Source organism: Pyrus communis, chromosome 14 (genome assembly GCF_963583255.1).
Source record: "Pyrus communis chromosome 14, drPyrComm1.1, whole genome shotgun sequence".
Taxonomy (NCBI): domain Eukaryota; kingdom Viridiplantae; phylum Streptophyta; class Magnoliopsida; order Rosales; family Rosaceae; genus Pyrus; species Pyrus communis.
This window is the reverse complement of record NC_084816.1, coordinates 25,191,739-25,215,471: the sequence shown is the minus strand read 5'-3', so window position 1 is coordinate 25,215,471 and position 23,733 is coordinate 25,191,739. Positions and strand designations below refer to the sequence as shown.

The window sequence follows — 23,733 nt, the reverse complement described above, 5'->3', positions numbered from 1 at the left end:
TGAGAACTATATAATTTTATATTATGTAGAGAGCATGAAGATGCTATGGATTTTCTTTTATCTTGGCATAGATGAAGTCATAACTCATATAATTTTGAAATTCCAAAATTGAAAATGATATGTATTTCTAAAACTTTTTGGATTGAAATTGAAAAATGTATTTCCAATTAAATCCGACCAAAAATAAGGCCTACGCCTGCCTATATGTTATTAGCCAAGTGTATGCTCAAGAAAATAAAACAGTTTCGATTATAATAAGCATAGCATTGATTACAAGTGAGCGAGCGAGCGGGTGGGTAATGAGGCGCGCGCTCAAGCGAACCAAAGCATTGTTTGGGTGAGAAGTAGCAACTGAAAAGACATGGCAGACAAGCCAAGGCCCCCCAACTTTATGAATTGTATTCGAAACCCTACCCTACCCCATCCCTATTCCCATTCAATATTTCAATACGATTACAGTTGTGGATGCATCCACAAAATTTTAAAACAACAAATGCGAATATGAAATTTATATATTTAATTTCAAAAAGAAACTAAAAAAAAAAAAAAAAAAAAGGGAAAAGGCATCCAATTTTAAGCTAAAGCGAAAAATTAAAAAGTAGAAAATTTGTACATGTACCAGTCCAACACCGTAGTAGCTACTAGTAGTAGTAGATAAGGATAATGGAAAAAATGGTGACAAAATTTCCCGGCTTTTTTGTACAGACAGAAAACAAACTGAAGCAAGATCCTTCCCGCCGGTAATATACTTGCAATTTTCCAATCAGCAACTCAATGCCTCATACTTGACTTGAATTGGGCGGTTAAACCCAACCTGCGACAGCAAACTCCCCACCACCGCAATGTCTCTGCAAAACACCCCTTGGAACGACGCTGCCGCCGCTGCTTTCGCTTCCGCTGACGGGGAGTGCGTGTTGTTGTTGTTGTTATGATTACTACCGTTCCTATTGCTAGAATTGAAAGAACAAGAGGAGGAGGATTCCATTCGAGATTCTTGGGCTTGGGTTTGGGACACTTGCACTTGAATTACTGCGGCTTGAGCTGCCTGTAATGCAGCTGCAGCCTTCTTCCTCTGTTTCTCCGCTGCCTCCTCCTCCGCGATGGTTGCCATCACGTTTGAATAACCCTTTTGCAGCAATCTGTAAAGCAACAGAGCCGACATCTTCGCTTTATCCCTAATTGAATCCACATCCCGATCATCCGCCAGCTCACACCGATCAATGAAAATGGTAGCCTTATCGGGCTTGTGTCGTAAACAGAGCAGCAAATGCGCTCTCTCCAACTCAGACCTCGAACACCCGCGTCGCAACCCAATCAAAGCATAGTAATCCACGTTCCCTGTTTCCCCTGAAGCCACCCTCTGCTTCAATTGCTGTATCTTGGTCGTCAGCAAACACAGCTTCCCCGGAATCTCCCTGTATCTCACGTTGTGCCGCTTCCACGCCGGCCCCGGCAGCTTCCGATCCCTCAAGATGGAATTGTACAGAAGCTTCAAGTGCTCCAGGTCATGTAAGCAATCCGGCAAACACCTGATGGTCTCCAGAAGTGAGGCTCTCCTGTCCAATGCTTGTATATAACTCGGCTCAAGAGCCAGAGTCCGATTGCAGTCCGCGATCGCCTCAGCGATCCGTCCCGCCGCCCGGAAAGCGGAGGCGCGCTGCATGTAGCACTCTGCCAGGAATCCCTGTGGGGCTCCACGCCGGCCGTCCACGATTTTGGAGAAGTGGCGGATGGCCTCTGAGTAAAGGCCTGCGTCGAGGGCAGCGATTGCGGCGGTTCGGCGGCGGAGATGGAGCTTAATGTGGCTAAGGAGATGGGTAACGGTTTCGGACTCGGATAACATCCTAGGAGGCGTGGCGGGTGCGTTGGCGGAAGAGACTGTGTCGTTAGAGAGATTGAAGCTGGACAGAGAGAAACTGTCGTCGGACCAGCATATGCTTTCGCGGCGGAATGCGGCGGACGCGAGGCGTTTCCCGGTCTGGAGAAGAGCCATGGCGTCCTCCATTAGGCCAAGGTGGTAACACGCCTGGCCCAGAACCAAATACCTGTGTCAACACGTGGTAAATTAACTCAATTAGCAATTGTTTTTTATTTTCAATAATAACATCAAATTTATAAGATAAGAAAAATTTAACGAAAAGTTTTAATATTGTTCATTTTAACGAAAAAAAATATTTTTATACTAAAAAAATCAGTTATGATATTATTCATTTTATTCTTTATTTTATTCATATTTTTAAATTTAAAAATTTCAAATTATTTTCATTAATTTTCTAATTTAAAGCAAGAAATGGTACCCTAAGTTTATAAAATGGTGGGGCATATGCGATGTGACTAGGTTTCGAAATGTGAATGCCAATTGGGTTATATTTTATTTATTTTTAAAATTGGTTAGCTGGCTCTGCAAATATGGAAGTCAAATTTTCCGGAACACAACAGGAATTCATCCTTCTCATGTCCAATTTGCCCCAAGTCCCGAGTACTCTTTGAACAAAGATTTTTCCAACTCAGCTACATAAGTGTACCAAAACATTACAAAGGACTACCCTACCGAACTGGTTAAACCAAGTTGAACAAATACACAAAATAGGATTAGTGGTTTTTTTTTTTCTTTTTTCTTTCTCTCTCTTTTGAAATTGGGGGCCGAAAATCGAGGATTTCATTTACAAAAGTTGGCAGGTGCATTTATTAGTGAAACGTATAAGGCACAACAAGAAGGCTGATCTGAAAATAAATAATACTCGTAAAGTCATAAAAAGCATAACACAGAAGAAAAACAATTTTAGAAATCGAACGCGCATTAACCAATGGAACAGAACACAACACAACAGAGCAGCAATCAATCCGAGGGGTTTAATTTACCTCCAATGCCCTTCCTTGTCGCCGTTTTTACAGAGGCCTGCCATGACCTTCTTCTTCAAGTCTGAGACAGAGAAGCACTTGAAGGAAGGATCCCGATCCGGCGAGCTGGAGGCCGAGTTGCCGCTGTTGGAGGAGAGAAGCTTGACTCGCTCACGGGAATGCGGCTGAGACGAATTGTCAGAGCCACCGGAGGATGAGGAGGAGGAAGAGTCGTCGGTTGCCATTTTGAGGCTGGGAATGTAGTCCTGGAGCATATCGGCGACCTCCTTGAAGCGGCGGAGATAGAGGAGAGACCTGGCCTTGAGTTCGAGGGCTTCCTCCAGGCGCGGGGAGATGGCGAGAGCCGCGTCCAGAAGGCCCACCGCCGATGGTACCTCGCTGTATTCGTGGGTCGCAATCAGGCTTCTGGCATCTTTCATATACTTTTCCACAATCTGTGCAATCAAGATTACCATCAAAGTTTAAACTAACATTTTGTAATTGAGTTCTGTACATATGTATATGTATAATTATTGAGTAAAGAATGAATCAACTAAGTAAGAAATAAGATGAAAAGCAATACCTTTCGGGTGCTGAGCCACCAGTGCTTCTTCTCATTGGAAGTGGAAGAGAGCCAGGAAGATGAATTGGTAGTAGTCATTGTTGCTGTTAATCTCTTGTAAGAGACTTCACCATTCACCATCAACCCCCTCTCCTCTCCTCTCCTCGCCTCTCTTCCCTTCTCTTTTCTCTCTGCAATATTCCCTTCCAAACAAGGCAAGGCAAGGGAAGGGAAGGGAAGGAAGCACAAATATGTACTTATATATGGAAGCAAAAAAAATGAAAGAATAAGAAGATGAGAGAAAGAGAGAGGGAGGAGAAGGAGGAGGAGGACGATTTTGAAATCTGCTCGAAAATTTGGAGAGTAATTATAAGGGAAAGAAGGTGGTGGAGAGAACAAAGCCCTCTTTTTTATAATAACAATAATTATTAATAAAAGAAATTGCCAGCTTTGACTCTTGATAATAGAAATAAAATAAAATAAAAAAGAGAGAGAAAAAAGGTTTGATCCTTGAAATTAAGAGTAATGTTATTTATATCATATTTTTAGAGAATTGTTATTAGTGTTTTAAAAATTTTATTTTACACTTTTCATAAATGTATTTTTTTTCTAATTATAAAAAGTTTAGAGTGCCAAATAAGATTTTTGGAGTACTAATAATAATTTTTTATTTTTATACTTCATTTCTATATCACTCGATATGACATCTGATGTGGACAACTACATCATTTGAAAAATTTGCAAAACCAAAGAAAGAAAAAAAAAACTCTTTGTATATCACAATCATCATTTAATTAACTAATTTTATTTAATAATTAGTTTATTAAATAATAAATTAAATAATAAATTTTTATTAATTAGTTATCCATATTAAATATCATCCATGATAGTGTAAAAATATAAAACAACAATATTGTATAAATAACATTACTATGAACTTAATAGCTGGCAGCCCCACCAAGCACACACCTCTCGCTGCACACTGTGGTTAGATTCTCTCTCAAGTCTCCCAACCCTACGACCCTATGATATGACCAATTACAGTGGGTGCACCCGGTCACCGCATGGTTCTGACTGGATATACCCGGTGATCTATCACGGGTTCTTGGGTTCAACACTTCATCCTTGTGGGCGTAAAAGATAGGTACGGGTTTGTTGTAATAATATATTCGATTTACTTGACATTTTGCCATGAATGTTTTGATTAGCGGATGTTAAAATGAGATTGGGAATTGTTATTAGCATTTCAAAATTTTTATTTTTTATTTTTCATAAGTGTAATTTTTTTTTTTAATTATAAAAAATTTGAAATGTCAAAAGAGATTTTTGAAGTGATAATAATAATTCTCAATAAAATTATAAAATTATGATGTTTTTAAGAAAGGGTTTATCATCTTTTGTTGCAGCAAATGCAGTCGTTCATAGAATTTAACGCTGCTCTGTGGGTTATATATTAATGACCATTAATTGTCCTATTATGGCTGGTAATATGGATTAATAGCCAACTCTACAGGATAAGTAAGATTAAGAGTAATGATGAATGAACAAATTGAGGACGCCCAAAGATAGACATATTAAGTATTTGAACAAATTGAGGACGCCTAAAGATAGACATATTAAGTGTTTGATTCATTGATAAGAGGGTGGTTAAGTAATAAGCATAGTTTATCTATTAATTTAAACTTACACGATAAAAAATATAAAAATAAAAAGTAATTTCCATATGTGGTATAGTGTGACATGTGAAGGCGCTTTGATATTTTCTTTTTTAAATGTTTTGGGCCAGTATAAGATGCTTCTTAGCGATACAAAAGCAAGTTTTCATGTCTTTATTTAGAAGATTTGTGAGGACCAAATATATATTAATCACAAGATTATATTTATTTAGATTTAAAAGTTTAAAATATTTGATAATTTAATAAGCAAAATCAACTTAAAATTCGTGGACTATTAGGAAACTCATTTTCTTGTTTTGGTTTATCAAGTTGTCAAATATTTTAAGCCTTTAGATCTAAACTAATATAACTTTATGGTTAATATGCATTTAGTCTTCACAAATCTTAAGGACCTTAGGAGAGTAGGACTTAGTTTCATAAACTAAAAGAAAAGCTTGTACAAAAAGCAACTTTTTTTTAGAGAATATGTTCTTTGAATTGTTCGAAATGAATGATTAAGGATGAGATAAGTTTGTCTCTAAATTTCAAGAAATGAAGGAAAGATAGTAAGTTTGATGATATGACGATTCTAACAGTAAAATGTAAAGAATTTTATAGGGAATAGAGAAAATGAGAAAGAGGGATTAATAAAATTGGATCGAGTGGGATGATAAGCAAGCGAGCAAGGTAATTTTAATTTATAGGACCGGGGAGAAAGTAGAAAAAGCGACCCTTGCATTGTAAGGCACAGGAATCATGCTTTTCCTTTTGCTTTGCTTCGCCTTTATAATTTTTCACCGACATTTCATATTTCTTTGATTATTAGCACATGAAATATGGATGGATGGATGGATGGATGGATGGGTGGATAGACCGCCACTTGCCAGCATCAGCATGGGCATGGGCTTTGTCTCTTCCACTTGTATAATTAACTTAATTTCCCCTTCTCTCCCTTTTCCATTTACCTTTCCCCTCTGCCTCGAGTCTGGAGCAGCGAAGAGCGCCGTGCCCCCACCAAAACCCAAACCCTACCTCACAGAAAATCATTCATTCATTCCTGCCATTCTCTTGGCCACGTCACCTTGTGATCTTCTAAGCATATGTACAAGTGTCGGGTCCCGCGTTTCAAGGACCACTCCAAGTGTCCAGATCAGCCAGACTATTGGACAATGCTTGCCTTGCTGCCACCACCACGATGGCAATGCCTTCCCTTCCTTTTCTTCCATTCTCAGTACATTATTGGGGTTGGGGTTGGGGTTGAGGGTTGTGTGTGTGGTTATTATGGTGTGTATTGTAGGATCAATCATTTTAATATCGCACATGATCCCCAACCCAAGTTCATAAACAGATAGCAGTGGCAGCAGCTTATATTTCTATACCTAAATATGTTATGAAGCTTAGAATAATTCCTCCTAGTTCCCCGCAGGCAATAAATTAATATACTGAAATTCATAAACGAATTAATGCATCCTTTCATTTTTTTTTTCATAACTAAATAGATCTTTCTTAATTGTCACTTAGTACTACGGTATTTCTCTTTACTTGTAAATAAGAAGTTTAAGGTCGCAATTTTGAACCACATTATTGCTAGTCTATTATGAGACTTAGTCCACTCCCCCACCCTCTAAGTGTAGATAATATTGTCTGTTAAAAAAAATAGATCTTTCTCGATTATGTCAAGAGAAATGCTGAGGAGACATTCTCAAAGTGAGACTCTTCATGGATTCTCAGTCACCTCATGTTTTTGTGAACTAAATGACATGAAATTGATGATTGAATTATTACTTAAGTGTTGATTAACATGTTTATTTCGTATTGATGACGCATCATTTAGTTTGCAAATTAGTCTACCTATCATTACTCAAACCTTAATCATACTCACATTTTTGTAACTCACACACAATTATATGAACCAAATGAATTAAAATTCGACATATATTTTTAATTAAATTCATGAGAAACAACTACAATAATTATACCTAACTAATTAACGGACTCCTCCTACGTGAAGACATGAAGACATGAAGACACGAAATTTGAAGTCTTCCAACTCATAAGAGATGGGCGTGGTATAACTACACCATTATTTGCTTACAAGGCCATTAATTGTTCACCACATTGGTTATTATATATGAGAATTTTATGCCTTCCTTTATTTTGCATTTTTCAAAAAAATAAAGTTCAGGTTTGATGACTATTTTATTTTTCGTTTTTAGATGTTGTCTTTGAGGTACAAAAAAAGTATATGGGAGGAAGGAAGGATGAAGAAGAGTAGTGTGAAGGTTGAAAATAAATAAAAAAATGAATGAAGAAAAAATGAAAATAAAAAGCAAAAAGCAAAAAACAAAATGGTTATGAAACAATCCCTAAAATACAATGAAGTCTTTGAAGCTTTGTTTCAATATTGTGGCTTAAAACAAATGCAAGGTCAATACAATGGTTCCCATTGAAAATATAGTTGTCGATGATGTAATTAACATTAAGAATGGGGGATGATTGATGAAAATATTAAATTCTTGTTGGAATGAGATTATTATGGGATGGGGACATACGAGACAATAATGGAGGCCAAGTTTGTTGCTCTTGCTCCCATAGGTTGGGGACCATTTGGACTTATGCGGGGGTCTACAAGTCAAGGCAAGGGCCAAGGGGTTTGGTTTCTTCCGATATCCACACAGAGATATGAGAAATGAGATGGCTGCAACTCGGAGTTGTACAGCTAGGAATTTAGAATTCCAGCTTGTAAACCTTGGGACCCAACCTTCCTTATAACTCGATGAAGAAGCCCATTTTTTAGGTACAAGCCGTCAATACATGATGGATCGATCGAGTTATTGCATTTGCATGTGTGTCATTCTGGTGTGAGCTACCTACCGACGTGTCTTGTCTCTAATCTATATTTGGTATTGTAATATGGCAGTGAATTATTTCAGATCGATCATTTTCATTTTCTGGTGTTGCATGCATACATACATACATACATATAACAGATTTGGATTCTATTATTATCTCTTTATCTCTTTCTCCCATCTGTCTCTCAGCAGCTGGACTCTTGGGAGGAAACGGAAGAGAGAAATCTAGATAGGAGGGAGGGAGGCAGTTCAATTTTATCGGATATAGGTTTTGTACTGCTCTCAACTCTGAAGTTTATGTGTTTGTGTGTATATATATTATATTATATATGCAAAAGAAAAGGGGAAAAAACATGTACAGGGCGTGTACCCCGTTTGTGTTCTGTTCAAACATATAACGTGTCGACTCAGGAAGAAAGGATCTCATCATCTTTACGTTAGGGTTAGGCAGGATGGCCAGGTCGGGTCCTGGAAACCTTTGTTTTCTTCCATTTCCCTGCTCGTAATGAAGAACATGCATGTTTATGTAGTGTAGATTAAATAAAAAAAAGGCAAAAATTATCTTCTTCAGTAGAGTTATAGACCACAATTGGTGTTATTTTATTAGACTTTATATATTTTGGACTTATCTCCCAATATATGTTGTGGGACATATATATGTTCATATGTCTGGTTTGATTGTATATTTTGGTCGAAGAGTGATTTATATGCAACAAGATGTTAAAGTGGCGATATTTTAAATTTGATACACGATATTATATGTTTTAATCTTGAGTAAATTGTAGCAATGATCCCTTAATTTTAACTTAATTGGAGCAATAGTTCCTCAAATAAAAATCTATTACCATTGGTCCCTCAACTCATCAAAACGTGCAGCTATAATCCCTTAACTAAAAATTCATTATCATTAGTCCCCCAACTTTAATTCAACTGAAGAAACAGTCTCTCAACTTTAACCCAATTGGAGCAATGATCCCTCATCTTTAACCCAATTGTAACAATGGTCCTTCCAACATAACTCATTTTGACAAAATTCTGACGAAGTTGACGAAAATGACCATAGCTACACGTTTTGATGAGTTGAGAGACTCCAATTGTAACAATGGTCCTTCCAACATAACTCAGTTTGACAAAATTCTATCAAAGTTGACAAAAAGGATCATAGCTACACATTCTGATGAGTTGAGGGACAAATGGTAATGAATTTTTAGTTAAGGGACCATTGCTCCAATTTAATTAAAGTTAAGAGACCATTGATACAATTTACTCTTTAATCTTTCTACATAACATTGCATGAAAAGTTTAAAACATTGTCATCTTGACGTACAAGCTATTGTTCCTTGGTGGTAACACGCATGAAGTCATATATATGTAGAGCTAAGGATGTAAGTTTGTTAGGGATTATATATATGATCAGATCTAGGGACACACGCTTTTGACATTCATTTTATACTGCTCACTTCATAATGTATTTTAACGATCCGTCTACATATATATACATGTATATATCAGATGTTTGTCATCCGACGGCTTCAAAACATTCCCCTCAGTAAAGAAAACAGGAAAAAAGGTAAATGTGAGGAACTTATTCAATATTCGACTATATATATATATATATAAGAACTCCATTATGCTTCTTTCCAGAAAATGAATTCCTATCTTATGGCGCGTTTACGTACCCGTAATCGGAATCAAAATGTGGAATTGAATTCTGATTACGGACTACTCTAGTGTTTACTAAATCTGGAAGAATTGAAAAAGTGGCAGGACCCACAAAAATTTTGGAATTCAATTCCTTCTTTTGAAGGAATTGGACTCCTGAGATCTATGAGGTATTTCAATTCCGCCTGTTGTGGGGAATTTGGAATACAAATTTTCTACCACTTATATCCTCACTTTATTTTTAAAATTCTAGCACTATCCTTTGCATTAACACAGAAGATCCACATGCCGTTGTCCAACGATAATGTCCAGTGCTACTCCCTCCTCCAACACCGCAACCACCCATGCCCAAGGAAGCAACCCAAACCCACTACTCCCACTTTCCGCCATATCTCTATGTTTCCCCAGGAAAATTTTGAAATCAAAATGCACTGGGTTAGAGAGAGAGAGAGAGAGAGAGAGAGAGAGAGAGAGAATAAGGAGAGAAAGAGGGAATGATGGACTTACAGTGGAGTTTATTTGCCATCAAATGCTCAAGACTTGAAATAAATAAACTTGAATTATAATGGAATGGATTTAGATAGTGAGAGGTGGCGGTGAAGAGTGGGTTCTTCGGGAAGAGAAAGATAAGATTGGTTTGGAGTTGAGTTATTTTTTATTTAAATAAATATATATTCATTTTTTTTATGAATTATTATATAAAATTTTGTTATATAGATTTTGAATAAGGGCATTTTTGTAATCATATTGAATTATATTCTGATTCTAGTGAATTAGTAAACACTTAAATGGAATCGGTACTTTTTTTACTCCAATTCCAGAAAATTTAAGTAAACAGCTTTAACAGAAATCCAATTCCAACTCCTCCTCAATTCAATTCCTCTCATTTTGATTACGGATTAGTAAATGAGCCATTAGTTAGTTATTAATTATGGGATAATTGACACACCCCGATCTAGATCAGGGCATGCTGGCCGTCACGTGGAAGTGATGTAACCATGTACACAGTGCGAAAGCTAATAAAATAATAATAATATAAATAGTACGAATAAATAAAAACACTGGTCTTACGTAAAGTAATAACGAACAAGTGTAAGCGCGACGCTAAGTTCAGAGCATAAAGCCTAAAGCAGTCCAGGAGAAAACAACGCAACAAAAGTACACCCGAAGGTGGTCCTACGCTGGTGATCGTCTGTCAGATATGCCGGGAAAATCCTCAGAGAAACCACCATATGTGCTAGCCAACTAAAACTTGGAGGGGCGCAAAACAAAAGCGTGAGTGGGCAAAAACAAAGTTTTTCGAAAACCATTTAATAAATAAGTTCTAACCCCTCATCGTAAAACCTGTATACTTCCCAGAAAATAGTATATAAATATATAAACCATGCTCAAGAATATGCTATGCCAAAACCTCAAAATGAAATGCAAGTGATCAGGTAATATCACATCAATAACACATAATCTGTCAGCCGGAGTCACCTAATGTGACCTGTACGGTTGAATCTAGAGCTCAAATCTTAATCTCACTAACTAGACCTGCACACGAGTCGGAACCACCTAAAGTGGTCTGTACGACAGGCCTGGGTGTAATATATATATACGCTCGAGTGCTACGATCACGTGAAGGCTGTGCGAATAATCGCGGGTCACCTACAAGTCGGAACCACTTAAAGTGGTCTGTACGACAGGACTGTGCACCTAACTTGGATCCAAGCTGAGAGTGTGGTGCGGGAGGTGAACATCACGTGAAGGACTGTGCCCAACTCTGGACGGGAGCACTAACACCGGGGGTGTAGGTTATGAGCTCTCTATGCATCTCAAACCACTACTGAAAATAAACGTAAATCACAACTCACCTGGCATTTACCTGTGCGTTCGCAGCACCAAACATACATATATATATATAAACAATTAACAATGCATAAACAACGGCAAAACTATAGGCATGGCATGTAGTGAATAAACGTTCTAAATCAATTTCTAGGAAAAGTATAAGTATATAGGTATATACGGAAAACCAAAAGCCCACTCACTGGTATGTGGAAGGGTCGTAACCCCCTTGCCTCGAGTGATCACACTCGTCCTCGGGATAGGTCTCACCTATATGCGAAACAACTATAAAAACGTTAATTTTAAAGCACATAACCAAACTTAAGAAATAACTTCTCATACAATGCTCAAATGGGGTGTATGAATACACCAACGTGATCTACTCAACCTCAGGAACATCCTCATATTTTTAAAATAATTTTTCACCGTCGCACGCGCCCCCACGCGCCGGCCAAGGCACTGCCACACGCGCCGGCCACACGCAGGCACGTGCCTGGCACGCTGACGGCGTCAGTTAACGCCGTCAGGAATATTCCGTTAACTTTAACGGATTCTGTCAACGGTGTTAGGAATATTCTGTCCAAACTGACGGAATATTCCGTCGTCTTTTCCGGCGAAGCTCCGGCGCTAGCTTCGGAAAATCGGGAAAACTTCAAATCATGATATCTTCTTCGTTTTTCAACCAAATTTCACAAAATTGGTACCAAAATGAAGCTTACAATGAGAGGAACAAGATCATACCACTTTCAAGTGCTAAAATCCACGAAATCTCACCTGGAAAATACCCCCAACTCTGGCCAACCTCGAAACTCGTGATCCCGATGTCCAAAACCTTCAAACGAACCACCCCGAGCCTCCTAAGGACCTCACCAAGCTTCCTACAAACTTGAAATTCCCAAAAACATATGAATTTACGTGCGCATGAACAGTACCAAAAATCGGGTATCCCGAGTTCGACGTGAAAACGAAGGTATCCTTACCTGAAATGGGTATGGTTAGACTCCAATGGACCTCACGAGCATGGATATGTACTTTGTTTCTTCGATCTGTGAAGATTCCATGGGTTTTGGGTGTGTGTCCGTACGTTTGGATGGGAAATGGGAAGGGAAATGGCACGGGACAGAGAAAGGGTGAGTGTATGTGTGTGTGGGGGAATGTGTGGTCCACCATCAGCCAACAACCAACCAAAAACAACCACACAACGTAAAGAAATCGCACTAGGGGCAAAATCGTCTTTTCACGTGTACGTTTTAAAATTTTCGGAACGGGCTGTCACAATAATACTTGCTTTCTCCCTTTGAGGATAAGCTCATTCTTCCGCTTGCAAATAACGTATCTTTAATGTAGAAATTTCATAATCAGAACCGTCCATTCTCTTAATCTTCATTTGAAGGTACCAAGTAGCATAGTTATGACGATCTACTGATCTATTTGATATATTTTGATGACTAAATGATCACCGATTTGAATAATTTTTTGTATAGATGATATTTAATGAAGATTGAGAAATTGAACGGTTTAAAACCATTCGATTTGAAGATCGTTTAGTCATTCATATGCATTAAACAATAAACAGTTCATAATAATAATGCTACGTACTTGCTATGAAAATACATCAATTGATTTAATATGAATGGATGACTAAACGATCTCTAAATTTGACTATAAAAGATCATGCTGCTTTCCAAAAAAATGAATTTCCCAACCTAGCTATTAATTATATATATATATATATATATTGAAACAGTAATATAAATTGCCATGGTGGCTATCAGTGTTTACAACAAGATCAAGATATGTCCTTGTTTAGAGAGAGAGAGAGAGAGAGAGAGAGAGAGAGAGAGAGAGAGAGAGGCTGCAACAGCTACCATCGTCATGTAAGGAGAAATGTGGGGGATCGATCTCTCTTTCCAATTTTTAAGTATTGAAAATTTAAATAATATAGGGATTAAATCCTTAAACAAAGAAACTTGATTGAAACTCTCTTGTTAATTAATTGGAAACGCTCGATCCCATTCTCAAAGACATGTTTGTGTCCAAGGGGGCAATATGTGACGTGAGCTCCTAAATATTCTACTATGAAAAAACACACATGGTTTATCCGCATAGGCATAGATAATGAGATATCGATAAGGTTCTTGCACTTTGCACTTTGCTTAATTTGACGGCAATTGTTATTTATAGCGGTGATGATTAATTAACTATGAGATTAATTTAGCGGGTTTAATTCATCCAATGAGAGGCTTTCCGCTTTCTCTAAGCTAAATATATAAGCCTGTGCAGCTGCAGCAGAGAGGGACGCAATTGTCTTGTGGATCAAATTTCACGTGGGAAAAGGTGTCCGTCCGTCCCACTCCCATGTGCAAAGATGTGCAGCTTTATGACGACGTTAACCAGTTTTCTTGGTTTATTAGCTTGATGAGTGAAAAATGGCCAACAACGCCAGCCTAATTGGGGTTGTGTTGGGGGTGCTCAGATAGACACACTCTCAGTGGTGGTGGCGGTGGTGTGGTGTGACTCTTGCTTGTTGCTTTGCTCAAAAGTTGCTAACTAATATTGCCACCCAATTCCATTTTAATTTCCATTTTAAATATAATATGTTTATTTAATTTTTTTTAACAAACGATATTATTTACATTAAGAAAATAGGAAAATAGGCTAAGCCTCATAATGAACTAGCAACAATGTGGTTCAAATTCGTCTTTAGCGAGAATCGAACCTAAGACCTCTTATTTACAAGTGAAGAAGAATATCACAAGACCGTACTACTAAGTGACATGTTTATTTGAATTTGGAACCGACAAAATTTGTTGAGACACTATCTTAAACTCTATTATTGTATGTGAACTTTATTTGTATTACATAATTTGTCAACTAATATTTTTTTTTTATTTTTTTTTTGAAAAAATTAGTATTTGGTCCCTAGATACTAATGCTTTTTCACTGCGACTTATTGGTTTTCAGATTTTGATCGATGTCTTAATGTAAATAACATGTCAGTAAATAACTTTAAAAAAATCGGTAATTGATTTAGGGTTTTGATACACACACACACACATTCATTAATCTTTTATTTAATTTTCAATTTAAAACATTTCCAAAATACACAAAAAATTAAAATAAGTTTTGATTCATTAATTTTATATAAAAGATTTTTAATTTTTTAATCTTTTTAGTACAACAATTGTTTTAATCTTAAGTGTATCAATTCTTATAATGTTTCAGCTTTTTAAATCATAAATGTACATATTCATAAATATATAGATTTATTATATGTATATATGTATAGAATATGTTATATATATGTACATACATTTTATGGCAAAACATGATTTTTTATTTATTGATTTTGAATTTTCTTTTATGGGATAGGGGGTATAATTTATTTTTTAATCCATTCCATAAATCACGGGTTTTATTTAAAATCTCATCAATATAAACAACTACAAATTTTAAATTTTAAGTTAAAAAAAATATAATAAGTGACATGAAAATATATTAGTATATTAATGTCAAAGACTTCGACAGAAAAATAATAACCAATAAGGTTGTAGTAAAAAAATATTGATAGCTAAAGACCGTTTCCAAAGTCTTTTTATTTTTCCAAAGTGCATCACTATTTTAAATATATTGCATCTTTTGAGTTCTATATATGTTGTCATCTGAATCCTGTAAATAAATCGTAAACCCTAATTACAATTGCCTTAAGCCCACCATGCTTGAAACAAACAAGAGTTGGTTATAGAGGTTGGCAAGTCTCCAATTAAATTAATCAAAGTACGTGCACGACTACTGACTTAAATGAAGCTGAATTTCAATACATGAACCAAACCGTTGAACTATATACATCCCTCTCAACAGTGCACTGCATGCTTAAGAAAAAGACATAAGTTGAATAGAATTTAAAAATACAAATTATGTCATTTTCTTGATAGTTTAACTGTAATATAAAAATTAATTCTTGTAATGCTTTCAAAATATCATGGCACTGGCAGTCAAACTATTTCATTTTTCTAAGAGAAACATAAAGATTCCTGATTCCAAAAGTGGAATTTGATAATTAGCTCAAAAAATTAGTACACAATTAAAGCACCAAACTTAATAATTAGCCAGTTCAAGAAATGTCAATTGGAGAGTGGAAAAAAAAAAAAAAAAAAAAAAAAAAAAAAAAAAAAAAACTTGACATGGGAAGTGGAGGTTCCCTCAATTTTTTTTCAATTTTAACTTTTATTCTCATATTAATTAAAAGTTGTACTCAATTTCACTGGTATAATGGAAGCGAAATTATACACCAAGTCAACTCAAGTTTCTAGTCTTTTTTTTTTCCTGCAATTTTCTTTTCATTTTTAACAATCCTATGCATTGATTTGATGGTGCCTACTGCCTTGGTATGAAATGGTTTATCAGTATCTTTGACCAACGTAGTGAAATTACAAGAAAAGTCAACTCGATCGTAGCAACATGTGGTAAACCGAACATTTGTGTGTGTGTGTGTGTGTGTGTGTGTGTGTGTTAACTGAGAAAGATCAAAACATAATTTCTATATTAATTTAATAAACATGAAGGATGAACCATGTCTTAATTTTAAAATATGGATGGTTTTCCCTGGTGGAGACAGTAGCTGGTTAGATCCCCAAACAAAAGATATAGATTGTGGCACACCTGGTTTAAATTAAGTTTACTAATTTGATGCAAGGATGGACGAATGAGAAAAGCTGAAAGCTTGATGCAATAATTGGGAACAAACAACATGTGCAAAAGTGGTATGGAGCTAAGGAGTCGTCTTTGGAATTCCTTTCGATCGAGCCCACCCCACGGCACTGCATCCAACAGCCTTTGCAAAAGCTAATTAGTCGTCCTTTAAACTAAAAATAACACAAATTCCTTCTAAGGTCATGATATATAGTTTATTTATTTATTCTTTGTATGATAAAGAAATTACAACAAGAAGCTTCTATGAGAGGTAGAGAGAAAAATCTCACAACCATGTTTAACGAACTTATGGTTAAAGAGAAGTTAACATCCATAATAATCATCTTTTCGGGAATTAAATATAATGAAATGTAAAAGTTGATAAGTCCGTCATCTTTCAGATATTGAATACAAATATACGAATTTTCCCTGCATGAAATGAAACTCACACAAGACAACATCACTCATCCCTTACTTAATGCATCCCATCAACAAGATCCAGTAATAACAAGAATACTTCAAAGGATTTCGAATAACTTGTAAATTTTTTATTGGAAATAAAACAAAAAAGCAATATTGATGTAAGAACTTGTTAATATACATATATATATATATATATATATATATAGGTATGTAGGTACGCTGTGGGAATTCTGTGGGGTCTTTCTTCTCTTATCATATGATTAGACTGGGCTGGGTTGGTTTGGGGTTAAGATGTTTGTTGTGGATGTGGTATTGTCCTTGTCTTTTGTTGAACGTTCATGATACGTACATACATACATACATATACACACAGAGATACAAATGTCAAAAGGAGAGAGCCAATGCCATACCATTACCAGCTGTTATGGTTTGTTTTTGTCTTGAGTTGCTGGGATGATTGCACATGCGTTTGTAGCTCTCGGTTATGAGGGAGGGCTTTGTGCTTAATTATGCACATGATCAGGCATCAACACATGCAACATATGATTGTCCGCGGTGGCAGGAGCAGGATCACTATGATGAGTTGGCCTATATATATGTGTGCGTGTTAAACCAAGTTCTAGCTACCTATTTTCATTATTACACAGTTACCCATTTACTTTATATATGTATATATATGTCAAACTTGCAAACCTTATAATAATCAAATGACGAAAGAAGGACGATATTATAAATTCTCCAACTCCAAGTGTAATATAAAGTAATGGAATTAATTGTACATTTGCTTAATTCATGAATCAATTTCTAGTCTAATGACTAAGTACATTTGCATATCACGAAACTATTTCCAATGATAACTTATATCAAGATTGATAACCAACCACAACAAAATAAAAATATAAAATTGAAAACAGATATATTGGTGTATCCCATTTCTTTCTTTCTCCTCTTGTAAGTTATGCATGCACGCGCGTGAGAAATTAAGATTTGATGACCCCCAACCCTAAGAAAGTGGCGGGTTTGAGGGTGACAGAGTGCATGAGGTCACCAATGTGAAGATTGTGTTGTCCCATTGGAATTCTTCGAATTCCAAACCTGTCCACCACACTAAGGGACTTGCACACATGAATTTTGATTCGCACCCGCCGTTGAGCCCTGGCCGGAACATACACTTTCTCAAAGGCAACCAGCTGTTTGTGAGGAGCCCAGTCTTGTGCTGGAGGGGTAGAGAGCACTAACAAAGTGTGAGACCCGTCTCTGTTGCCCACATTTCTCACGTCCACATCAAAACTCACCGAAACCCTACTGCATTTTGCATGTGTCACTCGGATCGCCTTGACATTGTCCGAATCAACGGTTGTGGTTGTGTTAATTTGAGAGGCGCGATGACGGCCAGCGAGCGGGATTCCAACCTCGGTGGGTGCAGTACCGGCTGCTATGCTAAGAATAAATTTGGTGTAGCTTAATCCATGCCCAAATGGGTAAACCACTGGCCCTTTGTAGAATCTGTAGGTTCTTCCCGGGTACCCTTTTGATGGGTTTGACCTCATGTCCATCGATGTCATTGCCAAATTTTTAAGGTACTCCTCTTGATACCACGTCATAGGCAGCTTTCCTCCTGAGATTTGGATTAGCAAGTAGACATTAGTAAGTGAATATATGATGATCTTTTTGAACTACTGATAGCAGCTCCCAGGTAGAAAATAAAAAAGAAATATTCATAAGCTAGTACGTAGCTGGACCTGGGTTTGTGATTCCAAACAGAACACGAGCGATGGCTGCTCCACCAGCTTGGCCTGGGTACCCAGCCCATACGATTCCACCGATGCGCGGGTCATTGTTAGCAAAAGACACGTCAACTGGGCCACCAGACATCAATACCAAAATAGTTGGGCCTTTGGATGCTGCGGCAACCTTTGATATGAGGTCTTGTTGTCCTCCAGGCAAAAGCAGCCCAGCTCGGTCTCTAAATTCAGCCTCAATGGATTGGTCAAGTCCCATCACCAAAACAGTAGCATCCGCTTCCCGGGATGCGTCGATGGCTGCACCGAATAACGTGTTGTTGGCGCATGCAACATCCGCACAACCCCACCGGTGTATTGTGCGTGCAAAACTCCCAAGCCCTTGTAGGGGCGTAGTGTATCCACATGCCACACCTACCAGTAATCAAGTTGCATGATGTTATAGTATCACACCACGTGACAAATGATATGATCACATATTTTTTTTGCTAGTGGAATGCTTACCGGCATAGTTGCCAATCATTGTGAGAGTCACATCAGAATTGGGGCCGATCACAGCAAGAGTGTGGTGACGATGGGTGGACAATGGGAGCGAAGGCCCGTGATTCTTGAGGAGGACGATGCCTTGCGTGGCGGCCTCAAGCGCGAGATCCTGATGAGGTGGGCTGCATACATCTTTGGGGCCCAATCTGGCATAGGCCCCGCGGTCTCCATCAAACATCCCGAGTCTCATTTGGACAGTCACAGTATTCACCAATGCATTGTTGACGTCAACCTCCTTCAACAACCCCTTGTTCACTGCTTCCTCCGAGTGCACGGCCAGGAATGACCCACAGTCTAAATCCAAACCTGCTTTAATGGCATCGGCAGCGGCTTCTTCGGGCGTTGAGGTGTAGTGTTGACTATTATAGAACACTCCCACTGAGTCGCAATCGGACACAATGTAGCTGCCACGCAACATTTAATTATTTCAAAATGGTATGAGGGTGCTTAGTTAATTAGTTAAATAATGGCGATTATATATAATTACCCGTCGAGGCGCCATGCACCGCGTACAGTTTTTTTGAGGAGATTAGGGTCGGCACAGGTGGGGACACCATTGACCTGATTGTAAGAACACATGACACTCGCCACCTTTCCTTCCTCGACGCACATCCTAAATGGCACATCGAATGTGTCCTCCATGTCCTGCTTGCTCACCTGCCAATTCCAAACGCCATGCATTTTCCAGTTTCAAACATGCACTCAACACTAGTGTTTCGCCCGCGCGTGACGAAAAGATAATCCCTCTAAACTATATATATAGTTATAGTTATAAAAAGCTAGTGCTATTCACACACATTTTTTTACCTCTCACACACTTTTGTTAATTTGTGTTCATCTTCTTCATTTCCGATGGTCGAAAAATCAGAGAGGTGTATGAGAAGTAAAAATAGATGTGTGGATAATGCAATCCTTTTAGCGTTACTCATATGCACTGCAACATATATGCCCTAATAATTGCTTCAGCGGAAGTTGTACACAAATCCATCAGCAGTATTATACACTGTCCGACAGTTTGATAATATATAATACAGGCTACAGGGAATAAAATCAAATGTAAAAGACAAGCCAAAGCATAAACTTGAGAGAGATTTTTGGAGGGATAAAAAAGAGGAGATATTTTGGGAGGAATATAAGTAAGGGGTTTTGAACATTAGTCCTTGCAAAAGATTAAAATTTAAAAAAAACTTGGTGCTAGATTAAATATTCAATTTAATCCCTTGAGTGTACTTTTATCAAAATTTACATTCAATTTTTGTTATTTAATGTGTATTTTTATTTAATCTCTCCATATTAAATTTTAATTTTATTAATATGCACATATTTAGTTTTTTTAATTAGAAATGAACGTAAATGAGAAAATATTAAAAGAAATTTGTGATACAAAAATATATAAATACATTAGTGTACAGAAATGATTGTGCCAAAATATATAAAATTGACTTTTTTGTACCGAAATATTTGTACCTACATGATTGTACCAAAATATATTATAATGAACCTAAATGTATGTGCCAAAATGTATTATATAGAATTAATGTACCTAACTATCAATACCAAAATGTACATACCTAAATGTCAATACCTAAAATGTATGTACCTAAATATCAATACCAAAATGTATGTACCTAAATGTATTTACCGAAATATAATATATTGAATTAATGTACCTAAAAGTCAATACTCAAATGTGTATACCAAAGTGTAAGTAACGAAATGCATTATATTGACCGAAATGCATTATATTGAATCAATGTAACTACATGTTTGTACCGATGGATATACCAAAATTTTCAAATGTATTAATATACCTAAATGAAGAACATACAAAATTGTTATCGGAATATATATTATAAAAAAATTAGTTGCCTAAATGTAGACATTAAAATATATTATGATGAATGAAATAAAAATTAAATTTAAATGTAATTAATAAATAAAAATAAAAATAAAAAGATAAATAATACAACAAAATATAACTAATAAATGATATGATTAAATGTGTTAGGGACTAAAATTAGATTTTAATCTTACGCATGGTTATAATTTAAAACTCATCTTTTTTGAGGATTAAAGTGAAGTTTTCTATATAAGTAAACTCCCATAAGGAAGAACTTCTGCACGAGTAAACAGTGACGACAGCTCATGATAAGCACACGACGTCATATAAAAAAAGTTTATATTCATGTGACATTGTATGATTCGCAGGTATTCATGTGACATTGTATGAATCACAGGACGACAGCTTGTATCTAGCCCATAAGTCTTTCTGCTCCTCATAGTGGGTTGGGGTCGTTGGGCAGTTAATAAGTATATAAGAGTGGCTGCAGGTGCAGGGTGGCAGCAAACTCTCATGTCTCATCTCGTATCACATGCGCATGGCCATAAATTTCCAAGGGTGGATCACCAACTTACTCATGATAAGAGTCTTTACATATACATATATAATATAATTGCTACCCTAAATTATTAGATTATCAAGTATGAGATACATGAACTAAACAATGTGTGGCCATTAAAGAAGGAAATTCATCTATTCCCTTGCATTGATATTTTCTCTTTATCCTTCCCATTACGTGACCAAGAGAAACAAATATGCATACAAAAAATATATTCCATTACAGAAGCGTTATATACGTAAGAATGTGATTTTATGAATGTATATGCGATCATGTTGTATTATCAATTGCTTACATACTTACCTTGGCGTTAAAGTGAAAACGATCAACTCCATTCCAGTTGTCGAGGTCATAAGCGGTGAAGTGCTTACAGCAAGCCGCCACCTTCAACCGGTTACCGTCATTTCCCTGCAACCCCCTAACGTAGCTGGCAGCATATCTACCCACCACGGTTGGGTCTTCACCGGGAGTCTCCTGTGCCCGGCCCCACCGTGGGTCTCTCAGTACGTTCACATTTGGGCTCCAATACGTAAGGCCAGCCACACCGCCGTTGTACATTGCTCTTGCTTCGTCTGACACGACCTGCACCAACATATATACGTGTGTGTATATTATATCCCCAATTGCGCACATTAGTATGTTCACTTTAGAAAATTTAGACCTACTAATGCTAGAGTACGCACGCTAGTTAAGTTTGTCATTGGAATACTCAACGCGATCCAAGTTGAGAGAAATTGCTCATCCAAATGAGTACCACTACCAGTACTGGATCTGGATGAAACTTAAAAGTAATGCCTTACAGCTTCTGCACCATGGCATGGGCTAGAAATTAGAAAAGTCTAGAGCAGTTCACCTACCTTTGTAACCCCACTTGTTAATATATCCATATCTCAACCGAGAAAAATTTTAGAACAATTTAATTGCATGATAGGTTAGACCACTTTTTAAATAAAACATCCTGTCTGTATTTGAGTACCATCCAACCTCACACATGCATGAGCCTCAATGCGTGAAGCACCACTCTTTGTGAACGTGTTTAACTAACCACGTGATCAGACGAGTTTAGTGTTTTTCTATTTTAAGTTTTAACTGCCATTTCACATTAATGAATTTATAGTAAAAAAAACTTGATAATTGAGACATAATGAAAGATAAGGATAAACAAGCAAGTTGCACATAAAAGTTGCAAGCCTTTCATGAAGCTATTCCTAATTAACATCGGACCATAAATCTGCCTTTTCAATATCATAATTATGAGAACATAATTAAAGTGGAATAATACTAATTCTCAGCATACGTGTGACATACTTTCCATCTGTTTTGTTGTACTGTTTTCCCACAGATACCTCACTCTATTTATATTGCTAATCTTTGGCTTCTGGATCACTTAACCAAACGTACTCACAACGCTAACTTAACACTCATATAAAGTGCCGGTAATCCAACTTGTATATTTGGATACTAATTATTCGATTTCTACCCACCAGAAACAATACTGAAGTTTCATGCTTAAGAAACAAAACAAACAAAACGAAGAGAACCGAAAGCTGCATGTAATTCACACTCAGAGTCACAGCCCAAAAGGCAAAAGCACAAAGCGACCTTTTCTTTCACTCTTCTAATATATTTCAGTATTACTGAATACACTAATTAACAGAAGAAGAATATTAAAGAGAGCTAAAAATCTCACCCGTCCGATGGCTTCCCACAGAGAAGCATTGAAGGAAGCAGTGGTTGTAATGACTTGAGGGAAGCTAGTGGCGCCAGGGAAGTCCCCACCAAACTTAGTCCCGGGGCCCACATTGGAAACGCCGTGAAGTGCCTCGGACCACCATTCGTAGCCTTTGATGCCAAGGCGTGGGACAGGCAGAGCAGTGTTCACCAGCAGCTTAACCTTCTCTTGCAATGTCAACCTTCCGAGAAGGTCCCTCACTCTGTCTTGTACGGGCAATGTCGCACGGCAAAACGGCAAGTCCTTGGTTACCGCATCTTTTGGGTTGCAAGCGAAGGACTCACCGGCTTCGCAAGTTTTGGGTTGCTCGAAAAGACCGCAAACTAAAAGTAAAAGAAGGAGAAGGCTGCAGAGCTTAATAATGGCGGGCGTGGGAGCAGCCATTAATAATTTGTAATTAATTGGCTAAGCAACCGACTGCGCAGCAAGCCCTGAAAAAAAAATATGTTTTGAGAAGGGATGGGCGCTGTGAGAGGCAAAAGTGATCTAGTATATATAGCCATACTGCAACTGGCAAACATGATATGGATGATGTAAGACAGGCGCATTGATGCATGATTAGAATATTGGATATTCATGAATAATCTTGTTAGAATAATGTAAAAGTGTAGTAGGTGGTAATATGTTAGTTAACGGAAGTATTAATGTGATTAGTAGTAGTTAACTTATTCTTACAAAAAAATTCTATGGTATTAGAACATGCGTGGTTTATCAAATCTTTATTTGCCTTGCCCAAATTATTGGATCTTTTACTTAATGACTTCAATGAATTTAACATGTAAGAAAATATACGTTTTTGG

At 37.1% G+C, this 23,733-nt stretch overlaps 2 protein-coding genes across 2 annotated transcripts; both read right to left on the bottom strand.

The window, feature by feature from the left end:
• Positions 1–427: 427 nt before the first annotated feature.
• LOC137716012 (uncharacterized) lies at positions 428–3,764 on the bottom strand. Its single transcript, XM_068455401.1, has 3 exons — positions 3,425–3,764; positions 2,863–3,296; positions 428–2,045 (listed from the first exon to the last, which is right to left on the bottom strand). Exons 1-3 carry the CDS (start codon positions 3,542–3,544, stop codon positions 764–766), a joined length of 1,836 nt encoding a protein of 611 aa, XP_068311502.1. The 5' UTR covers positions 3,545–3,764; the 3' UTR covers positions 428–763.
• A 13,667-nt stretch (positions 3,765–17,431) lies between these two features.
• On the bottom strand, positions 17,432–23,384 carry LOC137716345 (probable beta-D-xylosidase 2). Its single transcript, XM_068455783.1, has 6 exons — positions 22,892–23,384; positions 21,505–21,783; positions 19,290–19,459; positions 18,764–19,206; positions 18,260–18,673; positions 17,432–18,135 (listed from the first exon to the last, which is right to left on the bottom strand). The coding sequence occupies exons 1-6, from the start codon at positions 23,315–23,317 to the stop codon at positions 17,498–17,500; spliced, it is 2,370 nt and encodes a 789-aa protein (XP_068311884.1). The 5' UTR covers positions 23,318–23,384; the 3' UTR covers positions 17,432–17,497.
• Between the last annotated feature and the right edge of the window lie 349 nt (positions 23,385–23,733).